Source organism: Euprymna scolopes, chromosome 5 (assembly GCF_053919585.1).
Source record: "Euprymna scolopes isolate OS-2025 chromosome 5, ASM5391958v1, whole genome shotgun sequence".
Lineage (NCBI taxonomy): Eukaryota > Metazoa > Mollusca > Cephalopoda > Sepiida > Sepiolidae > Euprymna > Euprymna scolopes.
In genome coordinates this window covers 38810057-38832232 of record NC_136486.1, presented here as the reverse complement: position 1 = coordinate 38832232, position 22176 = coordinate 38810057, and the positions used below count along the sequence as shown (strand labels likewise).

The 22176-nt window shown below is 32.8% G+C and overlaps 1 protein-coding gene across 1 annotated transcript in view; it reads left to right on the top strand.

Annotated features, from left to right (window-relative positions):
- LOC145276778 (UDP-xylose and UDP-N-acetylglucosamine transporter-like) overlaps positions 1-5829 on the top strand; it is a 109274-nt gene extending 103445 nt beyond the window's left edge. Inside the window, exon 10 of the mRNA XM_080128058.1 lies at positions 5324-5829. Within this exon, the coding sequence (XP_079984184.1) occupies positions 5324-5561 (238 nt within the window). The 3' untranslated portion in view covers positions 5562-5829. The remainder of the gene's footprint in view (positions 1-5323) is intronic.
- Positions 5830-22176: the final 16347 nt, after the last annotated feature.

Genomic DNA, 22176 nt, shown 5'->3' with positions numbered 1-22176 from the left:
ATGTATGTGTATACATAAGATTATATATATATATGTATATATATATATGTGTGTATATATATATATATATATGTATATATATATATATGTATATATGTGCTTATTAATATGTCGGTTGGTTCTCTGTGAGTATATACATATGTATCTTATTATTTTTAATTTGGGTACTATCTACCTGTGCGTCGCTATTTTTGAGTATTTCGTTGATTTAATTACTTCTTTTGCCTGAATATATTTATAGGTAAGTGTACTTGTATCTGTGTTATTAGTAATCTGGTATTGAATGTATTATTTTGTGATTTAATATGACTTTATATCTATACTTAAATAGCTTAAACTTCCAACTTAATAGTATAGTTACACCTTTACTTATGTGCATGTATATGTGTATATATATATATATATATATGTATATATATATATGTGTGTGTGTATGTGTGTGTATATTTGGGTATATATATGTGTGTGTGTATATATATATATATTTGTATTGTATTCTTTTTATATACATAAATATTAGTAGTTTTTTATTTATAATTATTGGACCTATTTAATTTATTTAATCCCCTCTTATGGCTAAATATATTATATTAAAAAGATAATAAATATTAATTTTATTCTGTTTTTATTATTATTATTATTATTATTATTATTATTTTTATCATTACTATTATGTTTATTGTTATTAATAATAATTTTATATTGTTTTATCATTATTTTCTTCTTTTATTCATATATTTATCTAATAAAAACGCGAAAACTTTAAACTTATATCATTTAGCATAAAGGGCCTAATTAATGGTAGACGTATGTTTGAATTGCGTTGATTTTACTCGTGGACGTATGTAAGAGGATAAATATGCTAGCCGAATACATTCACTGCCTTTTTTGACACGTTCATTTCTGACGCTTGGATTGTATCTTCTGTTTGTATTTGTAATAATATGTTTCATTACTGAATTGTATAATTGTTCATAAATTGGTTGACACGCAGATTTTTTCTTTTTCTTTTTCTTTTTCTATATACTGTCAAATTCTTACTTTCTCTCTTTCCCTATTTAACTAGATCTCATTATTCTTTCCTTTTCCTTCTAGTTCTTATTCTCTTTATTATAACCATTTATTTCTTTTTTCTTTTCTTCTCCATATATATATATATATATATATGTATGTATATATATATATATATATATATATATATTTTCTCTCTTCTTTTTTTCTCTATTTTGTTTTCTCTATATTTTCTTTCTCTATTTCTGTCTCTATTCCTTTTTTCTCTTCTCAATCACTCTCTCCCCATTGAAATTTTTTTAACTTTATTTAAATTGCCTCTCCCTTTTTACTTTTTTATTTAATTAAAGTCCTGTGTTTTAAGTTTTTTAACTCCAACTTCTAAAGAGTTCCTACCTAAAATAAAAATGCATTATTCATTGAACTTTTGAATAGTCAAGTCGCTGCCTGATGATATCTGTTGTTTGATTGAAACAAGTGGCTATTTGTAGCAGCGGGATGTGAGCATGTTTATATAACAATAAACAAGTATTATCAGCTCTTTTTATTGAGCACTATCTAACAACCTCGTTGAATTCATTAGTCCATTACTTTTGAAAATAAAAACCCCGAGTATATATATATATATATATAAGTCGCCTATAATTTCATGTATGTGTTTCATTGAATAGCAGAAGACCACTAACGAACTCTCTCTCTCTTATATATATATATATATATATATATATATATATATATATATATATCTCAGAAGTGGGGAGACTGCTGAAAAACTATGATTCCCAACTCTTGTAAAAACTCCTCACTTAGACTCAACATATTAAAAGTAAGAAGTCAATTGAAAAAAATTGACTTCCAACTTGGTTAATAAAAAACAAGAACAACTTCAACAAAAATTAGCAACCCCCAATACTAACTTCTCACTTTTGATCTCTGTCTCTTTTTTTTTCTCTCCTTTATTTTTTTTCTTTTTTTTTCTAATCACTACAGATTTATATATATGAAATCCGCACAACACCAGACTACTATATGTAATACTTGACACTCACGACATCAATAGATATACTCTATGTAATTCTCAATAGGGAACAGTACAACTACCATCACAACCCTAGACTACTAAATAATACTTTTATATATAATACATATATTTATAATTATAAATAATAATTATTCTTTATATCTACACACACAGGTGTTTCATGCTTTCACAATCATCAGTGTAGGAGGTGACAATTCCTACTAGTCAGGAGATTAGAACCCAGCTATGAAGCCACCTTTGACTCCATTTGCTAAGCCTTTATCTCTCGGCCACTAAACAATTGCCATGGGAATAAAGGGAATTAACAACTTACAAACGCTAAGTTCGGGCATACACAGCCTATAGTGTTCAAACGAATGAAAGTCATGCATAAACGCAAGTTGATTGCCTTTTATCTTTTATTTCCCAGACATTAAATATTCTTAAAGGGGTTTGATAATTATAATTTAAAACTTTACATTTCGTGCACAAGCATATGTATGTGCATATGTGCACATAGGTATACATATCATGCATGCTAGCATATGCATCTGTTTGTTTGTGTACGTACGTGTTAATATACGCACGTTTCTTTCTTGTCTGCACAAGAGAAATACACACTTTGCTTCTTCGCTGTGCAAAGCTAATAACTCACCATCACTGAACACCAGTTGTTTCCCTTTGATCCCTTCTAGATTTATGCATGTAAACATTTATACTTTTAAATGAACAATTTAAATGAAGCACAAAGTGATTTTAACCTGATATTAATTTCACAAACAAATAATTTTAAAATTTGAATTTTTTTTTCTTGAGGGAGAAGGAGGGTTTTTTTTTAATCTGACTTAATTAAAAAAAAAAAAACTACAGGCAAATCTTTATGATATACATACCACTCATGGCTTAATCACATTGACACACTGGTTCCCATCAGCTCACTAAACAACCTTGAGCCTAGTTAGTACTAAAATGAGTGACCATTTGAGAATTCCAAATGCTGTATGTGCTCTTTGCTAATCTTGGCATTATTTTCAAATCATCTAGCATTTCTCCTTACCACTGGACTCAAGCAGTGCAAATTCAGGAGGAGTGTGGTTAGAGATAGTGCAACCCTTGCCTCACAGTTACATCCGCAGCTACTCTAACAGGCGGTATCCATTGTCTCCTGAGACTAAACAGACACATCAACCAGTCATAGAATTAAGATGTCAATTGATCAAGTATTTCTTTTTTTAAATAATCAAATGAAATTTTATGACAAGAGAAACAAGAGCTGGGAGCTGCCGTGTTGTTTTAGAATTTGTTAAAATTTAGGGGCGATAATTTGAATTCAACTACTGAGATTTTGTTTATATTTAAAATAATTAAAAACTTTTTGTTTCGTTGAAAATTTTAATTTTCTTATTTAAAAAAAATGCTATGTGATTTTTGAAATATGACATTTTCATTCTGTGATACATATGTATACCAAAGATTTTTCTGTCATTTTACTTTCTTTTTTTTTTTTTTTTAATTAAGTTGGATTGTAAAGAAGGACCTGTTTTTAATACATAATTTGTCATTTAGATATGAGAGTAGAAAGTGGATCTTGAATTTACTTTCAACATTCTTGTCACAATCACTTCTCTTCTTCTGTCCTTTAATCCTTACAATTTGTGAGTGATATTTCTGACAAGGGAGAAATAATTGCTGTTTTTTGGGGTTGGAATCTATTTATATAACATTTATCCATGATTAGTTTTTGACCTTGAAGTGATACTTTAGCTTCATACTTTTTTAAAAATGTGTAATTTTATTTATATTTTTGTGTGTTTCTTTTGGCTTTTGGTTACTTATTAAAATAGCACACATCGGGCTGTGAAGATATTGGCTTCCTGACCTAAAAGGCACCAAACATTGATGTTATTGTCTTTTTATTAATTTTCCCTTTGCAAAATTCAATCATGTTCTGCGAAGTCAAAAATAAAAACAACAATTTTCCTCTACAAAACAACCAAACCAAACACCATGAATAAATATTTGAAGATATAAAGAACTGCAAAGATAAAAACTTTTTTTTTCAAAGTGACTGGATTCAATATTAAATAATCTAAAAATAATTTATATGGCATAAACCAAATCAAACTAAACTAAACCTTATTAAAATAAACATTATAGCCAGATTAGATAAATGTCAGAAAATCGCATTTGACAACACATGCCATAGCTTTCTACAGCTTCCAAAAAAATTGCCCAAAAAAATCCTCACACGTAAAATGTTTCTTCTCCCATGTCATTTGGTTTTTACTAGTAAGCTTTAGTGATTGTTCACATTGCTGATCTTTTAAACCGACACATTTAAGGTGAAAACTTTATTACATACTTACGTGTCCTGGCGAAATTAGTATCAATTCAAAAAATTACAAAAAACGATTCAATAGAAAACAAGTAAAAATCGAATTATCGAGTTTTGTTGTACAATTTAATATGAAAGAGTTGTGCGACCAAGTTAAACTGACTTATCTCCCTTGGCTTAATTAACTTGAATAAAAAATACCTCATTTTTAAATGGAATGTAATTGTGGCTGATATTTTGTTAAAAATACATCTAACACATCTTCTACATCATTTTTTGTAATTTTTATTAATTTCGCCATGACACATAAATACATAATGTTTTCACTTGAAATGTGTTTAAAAGATCTCCAATGTGAACAAGTCTTTATGCTTTTTACTGTATTGCCTTTATGCTTTGGTTACTTATAAGTCTAAACATTTAAAAAAGACAAGCATGCAATCTTGCAACGAGATAACAGTGAAAAGAAAGTTGTAAAATATAACTAGAGATTCCTAGTCGTTTCCATAGAAGTGATCGTTTTGGCAGCTTTTTGGAGATTCGTTAATCAAGGCCCACAAATGAACGAAGGTATGTTTTCTTTATTGGCAAGATGCATAACCACCTAGAGCTGTAATCTGACTCTTTGTATAATTTGTATTGTAAATGTCCTGTAACCTTTACCACACAAACATCCACAAGAAATTATAAACAATAGACAATACAAGGAAACCATTATATACACCCGTTTATTATATACACTCCTAGATCATTTTTTGTAATTTTTATTGATTTCACCATGATACATGAGTACATAATGTTTTCACTTGAAATGTGTTGGTTTAAAAGATCTCCAATGTGAACAAGTCTTTATACTTTTACTATATTGCCTTTATGCTTTGGTTACTTATAAATCTAAACATTATAGTTGATATATTTTCTCTCTTTATTTCATTTTCCTTAATTCCTCACCCCAGATATGTGTGCATCCGCAGCGTCTTCATCCTGACGACAGAATGTACTTCACTAACTGTAACTCTCGTAGTGACACTGAGAAAGTTTGCCAGCCTCATTTTTTCTATTTGGTATTTCCATAATCCTTTTACGACATTCCATTGGATTGGCGCCTCCCTCGTCTTCATCGGTACACTCGTCTTCACAGAAGTATTACAGAAAGTGCAAGCAGCAATATTACCAAAGAAAAAACAGCTTTAATGAAAATGGATTTTAGAAGTTTTCAAACAAAAATGGATGTTTGGAAAAGATTTTATTTTTTTGTTTGTATCTTTATTTTTAATTATTTGGTACTTATGCATACTAAGGATCATGCTATTGTCGGAATTTTCTGGGCAATTTACGTAGAACGCCAGAAGATGCCAAACGAAAGTTTTATGGGGTTTTTTTTTTTTTCACTCAAATCCTGGCCAATTTTTTCAATAAAAATATATTATTTCAAAGATAATTCAATGAAAAATGAAAACGATATTCTTTTTGTTATGACGTTTCTGAATTTTTGAGATGCGGATTGGTTATTCATATCACTTAATCCATCGAACTACTGTTCTCATTTTGAATGTGATTTTCACAATGTTTCAATCGACCTTTGGTATCTTGTTGAACTCGAGAATTTGGATGGAATTTCGGACGGAACCCTTTATTTACTTCATGGGGTTAGCATGCTCTTGTTCTATCAGCCATAACTGGATAGAGGTCCTAAGTAAGTTGTAAGTAATTTGAAGGTTCAAGTCTTAATTGTGAATTATGGTGCCTCTCATCTTGGGGAGGCTCCATGTTTTGACAAGCTTCTGGGTTTGACCTTTACTTCTGATCTGAAATGGAACACGTACATCAAATCTGTTGCCAGGGACGCTGGGAAAATGGTGGGATCCTTCTACCACTCCAGAAGATATCTCACTACTGATGCAATTCTCTATCTGTATAAAAGCCAAGTACGTCCAAGGATGGAGTACTGCTGCCATATCTGGGCAGGAGCTACTAAAAACAGCCTATCCTGCCTTGACAGAGTACAAAATAGACTTTGTGGCTTAGTGGGGGATGCCCTTTTCTCTTCCCTGCAACCTCTCTCCTACAGAAGAGACGTTACGAGCCTGTCTTTGTTTTATCGTCATTTCCATGGCATGTGCTCGCCTGAGCTCCAATCCCTTGTCCCCCCCCCTCGCCAATCTTTCACGAGAAACACCCGTCTGGCTGAAACTACTGTCAATAATTTTCCCCACTCTTTATCTGTGCCTAAATCCAAACTTAGATTCCATGAGCAAGGCTTCTTTCTTAGAACTGCACGGCAGTGGAACTTTCTGCCGCCTGCTTCTCACCTGACTACAACTTGGATGTCTTCACGTCCAACATAAACAAACTCCTGACAAACACCCCCTTAAGTAAGACACTCTATCAAAACCACCAATACTAATGATTACTACAATGCTATCTCATTGATTACTGTACACGCAATAACCCATAACCCTGAGTGGCCTTCGGGCCTTGATAAGTGGTAACCCCCATGTAAAAAAAAAAAAAAAAAGAAAAAAGAGTAGTGGTCGATGGACAAAAATCAGAAACCTGCAGTATTAATGCTGGAGTCCCTCAGGGGTCCATCCTGGGCTCAACTCTCTTCCTGATCTACATCAATAATCTCCCTAAACACATACTTAAATCATTCGTTGACATCTATGCTGATGACACGACCATCTACGGCAACACATCAAAGGCTGTAAATGACAAAGCTCTCTCTGATTCTCTCTCCTCTGATCTCGAACGAGTGTTTCAGTGGGGGAAGACGTTGTTGGTTACCTTTAATGCATCTAAAACCAAACTCCTATCTTGACATCATCAACGCTCTGATCCCCATCTGGCATCAATTGAAATGGATGGCTCTCGTCTAGGAGAAGCCCCATGTTTTGACAAGCTTCTGGGGTTGACCTTCACTCCTGATCTGAAATGGAACACGTACATCAAATCTGTTGCCAGGGACGCTGGGAAAATGGTGGGATCCTTCTACCACTCCAGAAGATATCTCACTACTGATGCAATTCTCTATCTGTATAAAAGCCAAGTACGTCCAAGGATGGAGTACTGCTGCCATATCTGGACAGGAGCTGCTAAAAACAGCCTATCCTGCCTAGACAGAGTACAAAATAGACTTTGTGGCTTAGAGGGGGATGCCCTTTTCTCTTCCCTGCAACCTTTCTCCCACAGAAGAGACGTTACGAGCCTATCTTTGTTTTATCATCATTTCCATGGCAGGTGCTCGTCATAACTCCAATCTCTGGTCCCCCCTCGCCAATCTTTTACAAAAAACACTCATCTAGCTGAATCCACTGTCAAAAATATTCCCCACTCTTTATCTGTGCCTAAATCAAAACCTAGATTCCATGAACAAAGCTTCTTTGTTAGAACTGCACGCCTGTGGAACTCTGTTCCGTTTGCCTGCTTCCCACCTGACTACAACCTGGATGTCTTCAAGTCCAACGTAAACAAATTCCTGATGAACCGCCCCCTTAAGTAGACACTTTATTCTCCACACTAACGTACTGTACTTACAATAACCCTTATCCCTGAGTGGCTTCCGGGCCTTGATAAGTGGTGACCACCTTGTAAAAAAAAAAATCCAGTCATGGCTGATGGAACACAAGAACATGCTACCCCCGTAAAGTAAATATAGGGTTCCGTTTGAAATTCTAAGTTCCCGAATTCGATAGAAACGTTCTTGAGTTTGACAAGATACAGAAGAAGTTCATAGATTACATCGACAGAAAATGTGAAAATGATTCTCAAGATGAGAACAGTAGTCCGATGAATCCAAATAAAGCAAATGTTTTTTTGTTGCTATGAAGAAAATACAATGAATAATTATTGGACAATATTTATGGAACTAATTTTTTTTTTTTTTAATGATTTTTTTTCATTATTTATATATTTCTTTTTATTCACACCAAGGTAAATATTTAGGATTTTGTTTAATAATAAACAAATTTGCTCAGCATTTTGGCACCTTTTAGTGTTTTATGCAAACTGCTCGAAAAATTCCAATGATAACATGGTCCTTATTTTACATACATATACCAATTATTTGGTACTTGTACAGTTTAATCAAGACATTAAAAAATGAAAATATCAAAAAAAAGGTTATATTGTACGTATCCGTTCTGATCTGAAGATCTCCGAAAAAAATTTCACTTAATTTAATCGAGTAGTTTTTTTTTTTTTTTTTTTTTTCTTTTTTTTACAGCGAAAAAACACGTTTTTATGACAGCACATTGAAGGCAGACCTCTTGGATTTTTTCTTAATTTTTGTTTGGAGTTTAGAAACGCCATGGGAGATAACTCAATTTAAAGCGCCAACACTCCCTCCCCTCTTTAATACTAGCTTTTCTTCCTAAAAATCGAACCTTTTGCTCGGTATCATAACAAATTGTTTTTTCGCTGTAAAACAAAAACTACTTGATGAAATTAAGTGAATTTTTTTTTCGGAGAACTTCATTCCATAACAGATACGTACAATTTAAATTTTTTTGATATTTTCATTTTTTAATGTCTTGATTAAACTGTACAAGTACCAATTATTTTAATAGATGCTTTTTTTTTTGTTTACAGTTAAATCACATAGTTACATCATTTCTTGTTGGATGACCAAAGTTAAACCACATTCAACCTTGTTAATACTTCTATGGCTGACCATTTGAAAATACTAGGTGCTGTAAGCAAATACAGATCCAGGAGTATAAATGGGTACCAACCTTGCTGGTAGTATAATCAGTGACAGACTAGTAGCCTGCCATTGGGGACGGTTCATGCCATCCCTTTCACTTAACTCTATAAAATTGGGGTTGAGCATCAATCTTATTACATTGTTTTTTTTTTGTTTTTGTTTTTTATATTTGTTTGTTTTTTATCTTTTGTTATTTCTATTTTATTTTTTGTTATTGTTTTTTTTTGTGTTGACCTACTTTTACATGATGTTGATTATTTTTATTTTTTATTCTTTCAATTATTTTTTTATTCACCCAAACAAGGCATATAACTATGGAAGCATAAGGGGGAAGGGGGTTACTCTGATAGGGGCCAGATTTATAGAGGGAACCTGGGTTGGGAGTTAAGCAGCAAGACATTTGTTCACATGGCATTTAAATTTCTGCATTTTGGTTATGTCAGGGAAATAAGGAGCAGGAACAGACTTTAAAAGGGAAGTGGTCCAAGGAGAAAAAATATGAGAATAGAAAGACTCCCAGCTTCTAGAAGCCTCTACATTAAAGGAATGAGATTTAGCAGCTAGTCAGGTGAATCAGGGGTAATTTATAACATATGCTATTTAATTACCATTTTAATTTCCAAATAGTTAAATAAATCTAACCAGAAGACGTTTGTAGAAAATATATTCACTGCATCATGAAATATATATTTTAAAAGTAACAAAATAGGGAGATAATTCTGTTATAATATTTTTGAAATATAAATAATAAAAAAATCTTTTTTATTTTAACCAAGTTCAGAAAATATCATTGGTAATTTTTTTTTCTTTTTTGTAATTTACAAATTTTGAGGTTTCAAATTAATATGTAAAAATTAAAAAAAATTAGTTTATTTCTAATTCTTAATTTATTTTAAAATACTGTTAGACTAATTTGGACTAATATCTTATATATATATATATATATATATATATATATATATAAGGTGTCTCAAAAAAAATGTAAAAATGTACTCACAATTTTAATGACAATAAAATGTTTATTTATGAACATAGCGTAAAATGGAATAGTTTTGATTACAGAAGACAAATGTAATTGAAGAACCATGTTTGCAAATGTTCCAATAGATGACCACTATTGTCTAGACAACACTGATAACAGTTAAAGTGTAAGTACGTTTTTTAAGACCCCCTGTATATATATATATATATATATATTGTAATATCTAGTCTAAAACAAGCCCTATTCAATCTACAGTCCACCAACTTTTGCCCGAACCTACATATACATATTTTACAGTATTTTGATTTTGTTTTATAATAGCTCTTTTTTTCTAACAACTTTTCAAACAGCATCAGAATAATTTAAAACAAAACAAAAAAAAAATTAAAATATTTGTATAATGTCAAAATTATTTTGACGTTATTTCTTTAAAAAGTTAAGCGAAAGATAGCTATTGAAACAGATTCTTATTGTTAAGTGTATATTTTTAAAATGTATCCACATATTGCAATGACATACATATTGCAATGACATATATATTGCAATGACATATCCACGTATGCTTCTTTTTATTCTTCAGTATTAAAGGAAATTTTAAAACAAAACAAAACAATCAGCAAATTAAATGCCGAAAACTACAAGTCACTGCCTCATTTATTATTCCCCATTTTGGTTTATTCTTTTCTTTTTAGCTGTTAGAGAATTTTTTAAGTATACTTTGTACTTTTGTCTATCTGTTACAAAATGTGAAATCTGGTAAACACATATCCATTAGTTTTAAATTTTACGAAGCTTGCATTTATTAAAAAAAAAAAAAAAAAAAAATGAATCTCGACTGTTTTTTTTTTTTTTTTCTTGTGAGGATTTTTTAGTTTGTCTTGATAAAGTTCATAATACACTTTGTCTATACATGTTACACATACATGCATATATATATATATATATATATATATATATATATATATATATTATATATATATATTATATAATGATTGTATTGTGGTTTCCAATAAAACTCTGGTGTGTATAAAACAGTGTCCAATAAGAAGTAGACCTGTATTGTTGTATGATTTTCTGTTTTTTATAATTAACATGATTGGCTATATATGAGCATACATTTTTCAGCTGTGATTTCTTTTGAAATTCAGCATCATCAGGCCACTAGTCTCAAGGGTTGACACTAGAGGCTTGATGAAAATGGTTTTCGAAAAAAATTACAGTCGAAACATATGTATGTTTATGTAAAAAAAAATTTTTTAAAAGAAAGAAAATTATACAATATATAACACAGAGATATAATGTATGTATAACAAACACCCATATATATATATACATATATATATATATATATATATATATATATATGTATATATATATATATAAAATAATATGAGTGCTATATATGTCCGTAGCTTACTGTTTTAAAAAATAATAAATATTTGTTTATGTCCAAATAAAAATATGGGCAATTTCTTAAGAAGCATGAGCTTCAAGGTGAACACGCTAAGTTAATCATGTTATCGTTTAAAAAAATATATATATATATATCAATAACAAATCTACGTTAATACACACACACACACACATATATATATATATGCCGCTCCCCATATGGGGGTACCAAATTGGTTAAAGGGAAAATTATTCCTAACTCACATTTAGGAAAAAAATACACTTTCATATATAATTGAATTTGTTCAAAACGTATCGCAAAAACAAATAACATATATATACATATATAGATGTTTGTTTATATATATATATATATATATATATACACACACATATATAGATGTTTGTTTATATATATATATATATAATGTATGTATATGTATATACACTAGTAGGAAGAATCGACGTTGTCCAGGATTGAATGATTAACAAATGTTTCGCACTTCCATATTTTTAGTGTCATCGAAATCGGTGAAATTATCCATTTTTTAATCAAATTGATTGATTGACTGCTTTAACTGGGGACCTATCGTGGTGCGCCAGGAAGAATCTACATCTACACATTTCAATTGTGTTCTAAACAGAAACACTAATTCCGAACCCATCCCTGTCATATCAAAGAACCTACTGTTGATTTTATATGCCTGGCTTTTCTGCTTGTGCGATGATAATGGCTTAAATTTAAAATGAAAAAGTCAAGTATCATGGTGAAATTGTGCTTTAAACAGAAACATTCATTTCGAACACACCCCTGTCATATCAAAGAACCTACTGTTGATTTTATATGTTGGGCCTTTCTGCTTGTGTGGTAATAAAACTTCTCAAATATGATGTTAGACTGTATAAGGTGTTAACTTTAGTTAAAATTGCCTGTTCCTTCTTTCATCAGATTATTTTGATTATCGATACTTATCGAAGACATTCCGATACAAAACCTATCTAAGAACACTGCCAAATACATGAAGTATATTTGCGTGAAATTTCATAAAAATCAGCCCAGCCATTTCAGAGTTTGTAGGGAACGAACTCACACACACAAAGTTCCTTTTATATAATAGTAGAGATAATGTACATATGTGTATGTATAACACATACACATGTGTGTGTCTGTAAAACACATACATTAAATGTATTATGAACCTTATCTGGACGACCTAAAAAATCCACACAAGAAAAAAAACAGTCAAGACCTGTTAATATTGATTTTATATATATATATATATATATATTAATGCATCTGTCCATTTGTCCAGACCCAAAGTCATATGCCAATAATGAATTTCCCATATTCCTGTAGTGTTCTATCGCATAAAATACAGATTAGAGTACCCATACCAATTTACAGTATAGACATTGATCTCTGACTTTCTCTCCATTCTTTAAATACTAATTAATCTTCTGATTTTGATAAATAAATTTTTAAATATTTGTTTTGTTTTTTTAATTCAGTAGATTTTTAAAGGAATTTTCTAAAAATAAAAAGACAAAAACGGTGTAATTAGCAATCATTTGTTTATATTCGGATTGTAACCTTATTCCTTTTTTGCTACAAATGAATCATTAAGTTTATAATTACTTGATCGGCGTTGTCTCAGGTCTATAATATCTAAAAACTTTGAAAAACGGACTCCTTATTTAGGACTGGTCAGGGGAGGAGAGGAGCCAGTAAGAGAAAGGTACAAAGTCATAGCACCCCTTCTGAAGCCAACCTTGGTCTCTTTGGACTTGTGGGCCGGCACTAAGATGCTGCTATACCCAGGATCTGCCAGCGGCCACCTAATTGCACCAGGGGATCAGCACACTCTTTAGTACATCCAGTTAGACTTTGGTGTGGCCCTCACTTGAAATCACACCAGAGACCATAACTGTGGATGGAAAATTTGTTTTCATCATCCTGAGCATATCCTTGTTATTCATGTTAATCCAACGATGCATTTTGAGGGTGTTGGCAATTGTCCTGTTGTCATAACTTGGTTTTGTAGATGGCATAAGTTGTACAGCGGCGTATCTCCAGTCTTGCTGATTGAACATTGTGTCAGTTTCTGACATGATAGAAGACTCCTATCGCTTGAGATTTGTACACAACTGGCCAACTAGTAAATGGGCGGCAACAAAATAAGAAACCCGGTTTTCATCAAAGGAACTGGAATCATGTCGTCTTTTCTAAGGCAATAATTTTATCATCCCACACTGTAGATTTTTAAAATTAAATAGGGATTATATAAGTATTAATAATATTCTTTGGTATACACTGCCAATACTTGGGAAGACTTTGTCTCAACTTAAAACGGAAGTAAAAAAAAAAAAACGTTTCTGTTTAACATAACCTGGTTTTCTTTATTTTAAATGTTTACACTATTGAATTAACAAGACTTGCTTACACAGAAAAATATCACTTGGAAACAAAAAAATATACAAAGTTCTAATGGAGGTGTGCATACAAAATGCTTAGACAATCAATATATTTCCTTTTGATATTTGGTGCTAAATGTTTGTTGCCAATTCAACTTTAGTATATTTAACTATCTTCATCAGAAAAGAGGAAATATATTAAACCTTATGTCAACAAAATATGGACAACATATTTCAATTTTATGAAAATGCTTTCTAATCTAATTTCTCAGACATCTCACTTTTTATCTGTGACCGCAGTGACGGTGAATTCAATTAATCATATTCAACAATGGTCATTTAGTTATCAAATTTAAGTCCAAGTTTGACTCAAGGTGCGTTTACAGTGTAACACTTCGTTCATTATCAAAATAGGTTTGTGAATGTATTCATTTTCTTGCGGACTATTATCCTCATCTCCATCGTTGTTGTTGTTGCTGTTTTACCACATTTCGGCCAACATATCCTCTGGCCTTCTTCAGGTGGTTAACTGCAACGGGATAGGAATGATGAGTCTTGTAACTGTATCCCCAGTAATTACTGTCTTTCATAGTTGTTGTTGTTGTATCACCATGTAGGATTGAAACCACTATCTTCAGACAATGCTCACCTGGAACCGTAGAGAATCAATGCCTCTATCCACTGCACCACGGCCCTGAAGGGCGATCAATGTTAGATTTTATGGTCTTATAAATCTAATTTTGCGTCCTTATCTGCTCTTCCATTGTCGGGTCCGTATGAATTTTATTATTCCTTTGAGATGAGGCATAATAATTTGTGCATTCATTTTTTTTTTTTTTTTTTTTTTTTTTCAAACTGTTCTCATCTTCATTGTTGTCGTTGTTGTTTCACCATTTTCGGCCAACTTATCCTCTGGCCTTCTTTAGGTGGTTAACCGCGACGAGATAGGAATGCTGAGTCTTGTAACTGTATCCTCAGTAATTACTGTTTTCCATGGCTGTTGTTGTCTCGCCACGTTTTGGCCAACTAATCCTCTGGCCTGCTTTGGTTACAGTAATTATTTAGATAGTTGGTCGAAACGTGATGAAATAACAACTCTGAAGATGAGGATAACCGTAAAAAAAATTAAAAAAAAATGAATACACAAATTATGAAGCCTCATCTCAAAGGATTCCAAAAAATATAATATATAATGTTTGTGTATGAATAACCATAGACTGTTTAAATGCAGTTGGTCTATCTTTTTATCTTACAAATTTTTAAAATTACTTTTAACACTTTTGGCAGCATTAATAATCGTGTTAGAATGGAAGAGAAAAATAAGAAGGAAGAGTGAAAATAAATGAGAGAAAATGAGAAGGAAGAATGCAAGAAAATGTGAGAGAAAAAAAAATAAGAAAGAGTGCAGGAAAATTAAAAGAAAATTTAAAAGAATAAGAAAATGAAATAAAAATAAGAAACAATGTAAGAAAATGAAGAAAAAGTAAAAAAAGAGTGCACAAAAAGAAGAGTGCAAGAAAATGAGAGGAAACAAAAATGAATCCAAGAAATTGATTGAAAAAGAAAAAAAGTGCAAGAACATATAAAAAGAGAAAATTGCGATAAGAAAAATAGAGAAAAAAAGCGTGAATGGATGAATTTCAAAGAATGTGAAAATCTGAAAAACAACCACGTAAATCAACAAGGAAAAAAACTCCCAATCCTTTTTCTATAAACATTAAAGTTGTCTGTCTACTTTTCACACTTTCCCTGTGCACTGCAGACCCTAAGTTACATGCCCCATCCCCAGTCAGTACAAAAATGATAAGAAAAATTGAAAAAACAAATAAAAATATACTAATTATAAATCGCCCCATCTTAGAATTGTCAGTAGCACAAAAGATTGAAACCAGTAAAGATACCCACTTTTGGATTGACAATTTAAAATATATATTCACTGATATTCTGTCCATTTTTTATGACACCTCTTGTCATTTTCAAAATTTTAATATTCAAGGTAAAAAAAAAAACTGTTATTAAAAATAAAACTGTTTTTGAATGTTTAACAAAATCGTTATGACCAATTATCTGACATAATCACAAACTTCCATTTAATTTGAATAATGAAGAATGAACATTTTAGTAAAAGTAGAGAATAGTTAACAGTCAATAAATCATAAATAAAGAAAAGACAAATAACTTATACTAAACGTAGTAGAATTTTATTATCTACCGACTTGTATACTTTTAGTATGCAGAAACTATTCTTAATGTTTTTTTTTTTGTTTTTTGTTTTTTTTTTCAAAATTTTATTTTATAGCTGTTTTTTAAAACAAAATAAATAGCTGCCTGTTATTTAACTGTTCGGAGAGTGAATATGCTTGACAAGATCGTAAAAAAAAAGTGTCTTCCTCTACCACTAACCCTAAATCGGGGAGTTTGCCACTTGTACTTAGGGTTAATGGGAAGATAAGTAATTGTATATATTTATTTATTTATGTTGCAATTTCTCAGCTGTTAACTATTCTTCACTTTTACATGAAATCAAAAGCAAGATCTTATTTTAAGTATAACTGCCTTCATTGATGGGTATAAAAAATGTCGATACTTTATTAGTTTAAAATTGTTAATTATTTACCATGAAATGGGTTTGGACATTATATTTTCAAACAACTAATTTTGTATTGAACTAATTTTGTATTTTTGTTATGTTGTTTTCTTACGTTTAAAAACAATATGTAAAAGAAATACGCTGATAATATTAAAAAAAAAATAATAATAATTGATTTCTTCTTTTTTTGTATTTCTTTCTGTTCTCATTAAAATTAAATAAATTTTAAAAAATTACCAAACTGTTAATGTATATCTATGTGAACAAATGAAAAAGATTTTGTTTTGTTTACAACAAAGTTATGAATGAAATTGTAAAAATGACATGTCTCATTCTAACATTTAATAAACAACTAGAGTTTCTGTGTAGAGACGTTGATGATTATATAGGCCTGTTGAAAGAAAAAAAAATGTTCAGTGGATATGTGTTTGTAGTCGGATCGTGTGTCCATGTCTGGATGGGGGGCAAAAGATTAAAAAGTTCTATGGTAAAAAGAGAGAGAGTGTGTGTGTAACGCATGTAAAGATAGCCGTGTTGGCTTGTTTGTTTTCACATCATAGTTGAAAGCCAAGCCCGCAGGCTGGGTAAGTTCTTGTGTGTGTCCCAAGAGAGAAGTTGAGGGCGACAAGTCCTTTCCATGTGGAGTTGTTGTCTGTACAAGATCTGGCGAGAGAGAGAATGTGTTGCCAGTTTAACGTTTTATAAACTCGGTCATGTGACTAAGATCTGGCTTTTGATTGGACATACCAGGAAGGAAGTGTATTTCAAACTCTCCAGCCGCAAGAATTCGCTCCTGCTTGTATTTGTTGCAATTTTCGTCTGCTACAAATACCTCCTTGTTTGGATTGGTTTTTGTAAGAAAATCAAAAACATTTATCGAAATAAAAGAAAGGCTCTTTTATGTGTGTTTGTCTGTGACGGTAAATTGTATCTTAGAAACTGAAGTAGTGAGGATTTTGAATATGTCCGTCTGTGACAGTTGCTTGTAAAATCTGCTTTTGTCAACACAAGGCTTATTGCTATGAATGTGTTCAAATTTGTTTCATAGAATTGTATAAAATTTCTTAAAAGTTGAACTATTCCAGTGGAATTTGAAGTTATTAAGTTGCTGCTTCTAAACGTCAGTGACGAATTGTTTTGTTGACAAATTTACTTTAGAAATTACTTCCGGTGGAGGTTGTGAAAAAATGTTTCTAGTTGTCCTTCAGTGAAGCTTATTTTAAATGGCTAGTCGTCAGTAAGGAATTTGTGTTTTGACTTGAATGTCTCTTTATTTTACAGTTATTTATTTTTTCTGTAAAAAAAAAAAAAAAGGGGGATTGTTACTTTTCAATGAAAAGATTTTTTTTGTTTTTGTCAAATAAAAAATAAATTTGTCAGAGAAATGTTTCTTGTTGCAGAGAATATTTACACCATGTGCGTGCAATGTTGTCAATTTGACCCATTTTACTTTTTAAATATTCTCTTGAGTTAAGTTTATGCAGGAGAGTTGCTTTATTGTCATGAATATTTACACCATATGCGTTTAATGGCATTGAATTGACCTATTTTTATTTTTATTTTTTTGTATTTGTTTAAATATCTGAGGTGGCGTTTTAGATAGGGAGATTGTAAGAGAAAAAGGCAGCTTGAAAACAAATGAAAGTCAAGTATTACAGTGTTATACACAAAGAAAGGATCCACTCTTTTTTGTCTGGTGTTTTTTATATATATATATATATACTAGCAGGGGGTACCCAGCGTTGCCCGGGTGTTTGTATGTGTGTGTGTTTTTGGGTAAATTTTTTTTTTTTTTTTTTTTTTTTTTTATTACATTTTCACCCCAAACAAGGCAAATTGCCACTTTGGTGTAGGGGGCTACTATCAGGGGCAACAACTACTGGGGTACTATGTAGGGATTTGGGCAGCAAGGTGTCGGTTCACGTTACACTTGAACTTCTGCACGTCAGTACTGTTGGGGAAGCAGGGACCTGGAATGGAATTCCAGAGTCTTGCGGTTCTGGGGAAGAAACTATTGGAGTAAAAAGATCTTTTACATCTAGGGACCTCTACAGTGTGGGGGTGGGATCTAGTAGCCTGTCGGGTTTGTCGAGGGTGCTCGCGTCGTGGGGGCACAAGTGATTGCAGTTCATCAGAGCATTCACCACTAAAATACTTGTAGAACAGGCAGAGGGATGCAACATTTCGTCGATGGGACAGAGGCTGAAGCTTAGATGCCAGTTCAGGGCCTATCAGATTTGCGACTCTCTTTTGAACCTTGTCAAGGAGCGAGAGACTAGTAGCAGATGCACCAGCCCAGATGTGGCAGCAATACTCCATACATGGGCGAATGGTGGCCTTATAGAGGTACAGGATACTTTCGGGTGTTAGTAGTTTTCTAGCACGGTAGAGAGAGCCTACCTTTCTTGCAGCGGCCCTGGCAATGCCTTCAATGTAATTGTTCCAACTCATGTTTCCTGTGAACGTTAGGCCAAGGAGTTTGAAAGATGGACTCCCGGATAAAGGGTCGTTGGCCATTGCTATTGGTGGTAGAGAGGGTTTCTTGTAATTATTGAATGAAACTAGTTTAGTCTTGGCAGCATTGAACGCGACCAACCACTTTTGTCCCCATTCCACTACAGATTGGAGGTCTTCCTCTAGTGTTTCTGCCATTTCTTTAGAAATGTGTTCATTCGTCTTCCTGTCGTGTCTGCCATAGAGTGTAGTGTCATCAGCATATATACCCATCTCAGAGGCAATGTTGTCGGGGAGGTCATTTATGAATATCAGGAACAATAGAGGTCCAAGGATAGAACCCTGGGGCACTCCCGCATTTATATCATATTGTTTAGATGTGCGACCGTCGAGGACTACCTGGATTTTTCTCTTATCTAAGAAGGATTTAATTATGTTAAGTATTCTACCAGTGATACCGTAAGATCTAATCTTCCTGAGGAGACCCTCATGCCATACCCTGTCAAAAGCCTTAGATATATCTAGAGCTACCGCTCTACCTTCCCCCGCTTTGTCCAGTGATTGGTATATACGTTCAGAGATCACGGTGAGGATGTCTGCTGTGGAACGGGCTTGTCTAAATCCATATTGTTTGTCAGTCAGTAGTTTAGCATCTGTAAGATGATGGACTAGAGCATGGTTAATTATGGTCTCAAATATTTTGGCAAAAAGTGGGAGGAGGCTAATGGGGCGATAATTTGATGGGTCTGTCCTTTCGCCAGAATTCTTGAATACTGGTACAACAGAAGCAGTTTTCCAACAGCCCGGAAAGCAAGCTTCATTAAGACATTTGTTGTAGAGTTTGGAGAGAACTGGAGCTACTTCGGCTGAGCACTTTATGAAAATGAAAAGAAAAATCGTTGGCCGGCTGTCCTGGGTGTTTGTTTAAAAAAAAAAAAAAAAAAAAAAAACGAAGCCTTGTGACGTACAACTTTGAGTGCAGGACAGTGTTTTATTTACTGCGAGTCTGTTCGCTTCTTTTTTTTTATATGAAAAAGCTTAATGCACATGCGGCAATAAAAAATTGTTGAATATTTATCTTTTGAAAGTCAGACAAATTAAATAGTTAACTTGTAAATATTATCATTTAGGTGCGATATAAAAAGTTTTAAGAATTTGTGAGGCGACCAATCAGTTCTCGGAAGAAAGCCTTTCTTGGACATACACGAAAACACACGCGCACGCGCGCACACACACACACACACACAAACATTTTCGCTTTTATATTTATAGATAATTAGGAGCCATTGTTTAGATTAAAATGTCCAGTGAAAGAAACAATGTTTTCTTTTAGTTTTGTTCATTTCAGCGAAATGTATTCGGGTGAAACATTTTTCAGCATTTCTAGTGAATGTTTCAACTAAAATATTTTTAGCTTTTTTCATGTGTGTGGTGTTTCAGCTTTTTAAGTTTAAAGTGTTTGGCAAAAATGTTTTTTTTTTTTTTTTCATTTCGGTGAAATTTACCCTATATGTGCTTCCGGGTAGCACTTGCTCACACCACTGCATTTATATTTGCCCTCTATCACCTCCAAAACAGCAAAGTTACTATCCTTAAGAGTATATCTGAGAAAATCGACCACATTCTGTCTGCTCATCCTTCAACTACCATTCACATCTGTGGAGACTTCAATGTTCACAATGTGGAATGGTTAACCCACTCAAACAAGACAGATAATGAGGGAAGGTTCTGTTACGATTTCTCCATTGCTTACGACTTCACTCAGATTGCTCACAAACCCACCCGTGTGCTCGACACTGATGGTCAGTATGCAAGTCTCCTAAATCTTTTCCTCACAACTTGCCCTGAGCTATGTTTATCTTCCATTCTGTCTCCACTGGGATCTTCCGACCACTCAGTTGTATCAGTTAAGATAAAAATGAAATGTAATAAGTTCTCAGTAATACCTCTCCATCATACAGTATATCTATATTCTGTGGCTGACCGGGATAGCTTTTGTACATTTATATTGGATTTACCTCTGTGTTCCATGTTTAAAAAGGTTGTATCCTCTATAGTATCAAACCTGACGGAATAGTTAATTGTAGGTATAGATTACTTCATACCCTCTAAAAAATCCAACAAAAACCTAGCAGCCAGCTGTGGTTCTCTCCAGAATGTGCTGCTGCCATTGCGCACAGAAATCACTTTTTCCATTGCTTCCAACGTAATAGATGTACTGAAACTAAAGTCACTTTCAGGACTGCCGACAGCCACTGTAAAAGAGTAATAAAGAACGTGAGAGTTGTATGCTCAGTTTAAGTTCAAAGTAGCTAAGCAGCGGCTTGCTTCCCAGCAATTTTGGCAAATAGCAAACAGGGTCCTGAACAGAAGCGTGTGCTCTATCCCAACCATCATCAATGGACCTGAGGTAATCTCGTCAACATCAGACAAAGCCAAACTCTTTGCCAAGAACTTTGCAACTAATTTTACCCTATGCGGCCAAGGCCGGCAAACCTACCACCCTCCCTTATATTTCCTCCTGTATCAGAAAAAACGCTATGCAACATACAAATATCTGTGCATGATGTTGTCAAACTAATCAAAAACCTTCCAGTAAAGTAACTGGCCCTGACATCATTCCAATTATACTGCTGAAAAAGCTTTAACCAGAACTAGCTTCTATACTTACAAAGCTGTTTAAGCATTGTCTTAAGGAGAAATCCTTCCTAACATCCTGGAAAACCTCATTAGTATGCCTTGTATTTAAAAATTCAGGTGATTGGTCATTTTCCTCTCAGTACAGACCAAAAAGTCTCCTGTGCATCATGAGTAAATTGTTGGAATCTATGTTAAATAGAGAAGTAGTTAACCACTTCAGCAAAAATAACCTTCTTAGTGACATGCAATATGGTTTCCGTTCTGCTAGATCTACAGCAGATATGCTAATGGTTATATCTCATAGGATTAGTGAATCTCTCAACAGAGGCTTCCTCTCTATAGCAATTGCTCTTGACATATCAAAGGCCTTTGATAGGGTATGGCATAAAGGTCTACTTCACAAGATCTCCAGCTATGGTATAGCTGGAAATGTCTTCTCAATTATTAAATTATTTCTCTCCGATAGGTTCATAAGAGTTGTGGTTGATGAGCTGAAATCAGAAGCTCACAGTATGCTGGAGCCCCTCAGGAGTTCATCCTTGGCCCAACTCTCTTCCTGATCTACATCAATGATCTTCCAAATCACATCCTAAGATCATTCATAGACATTTATGCTGACGGCACTACCATCTAT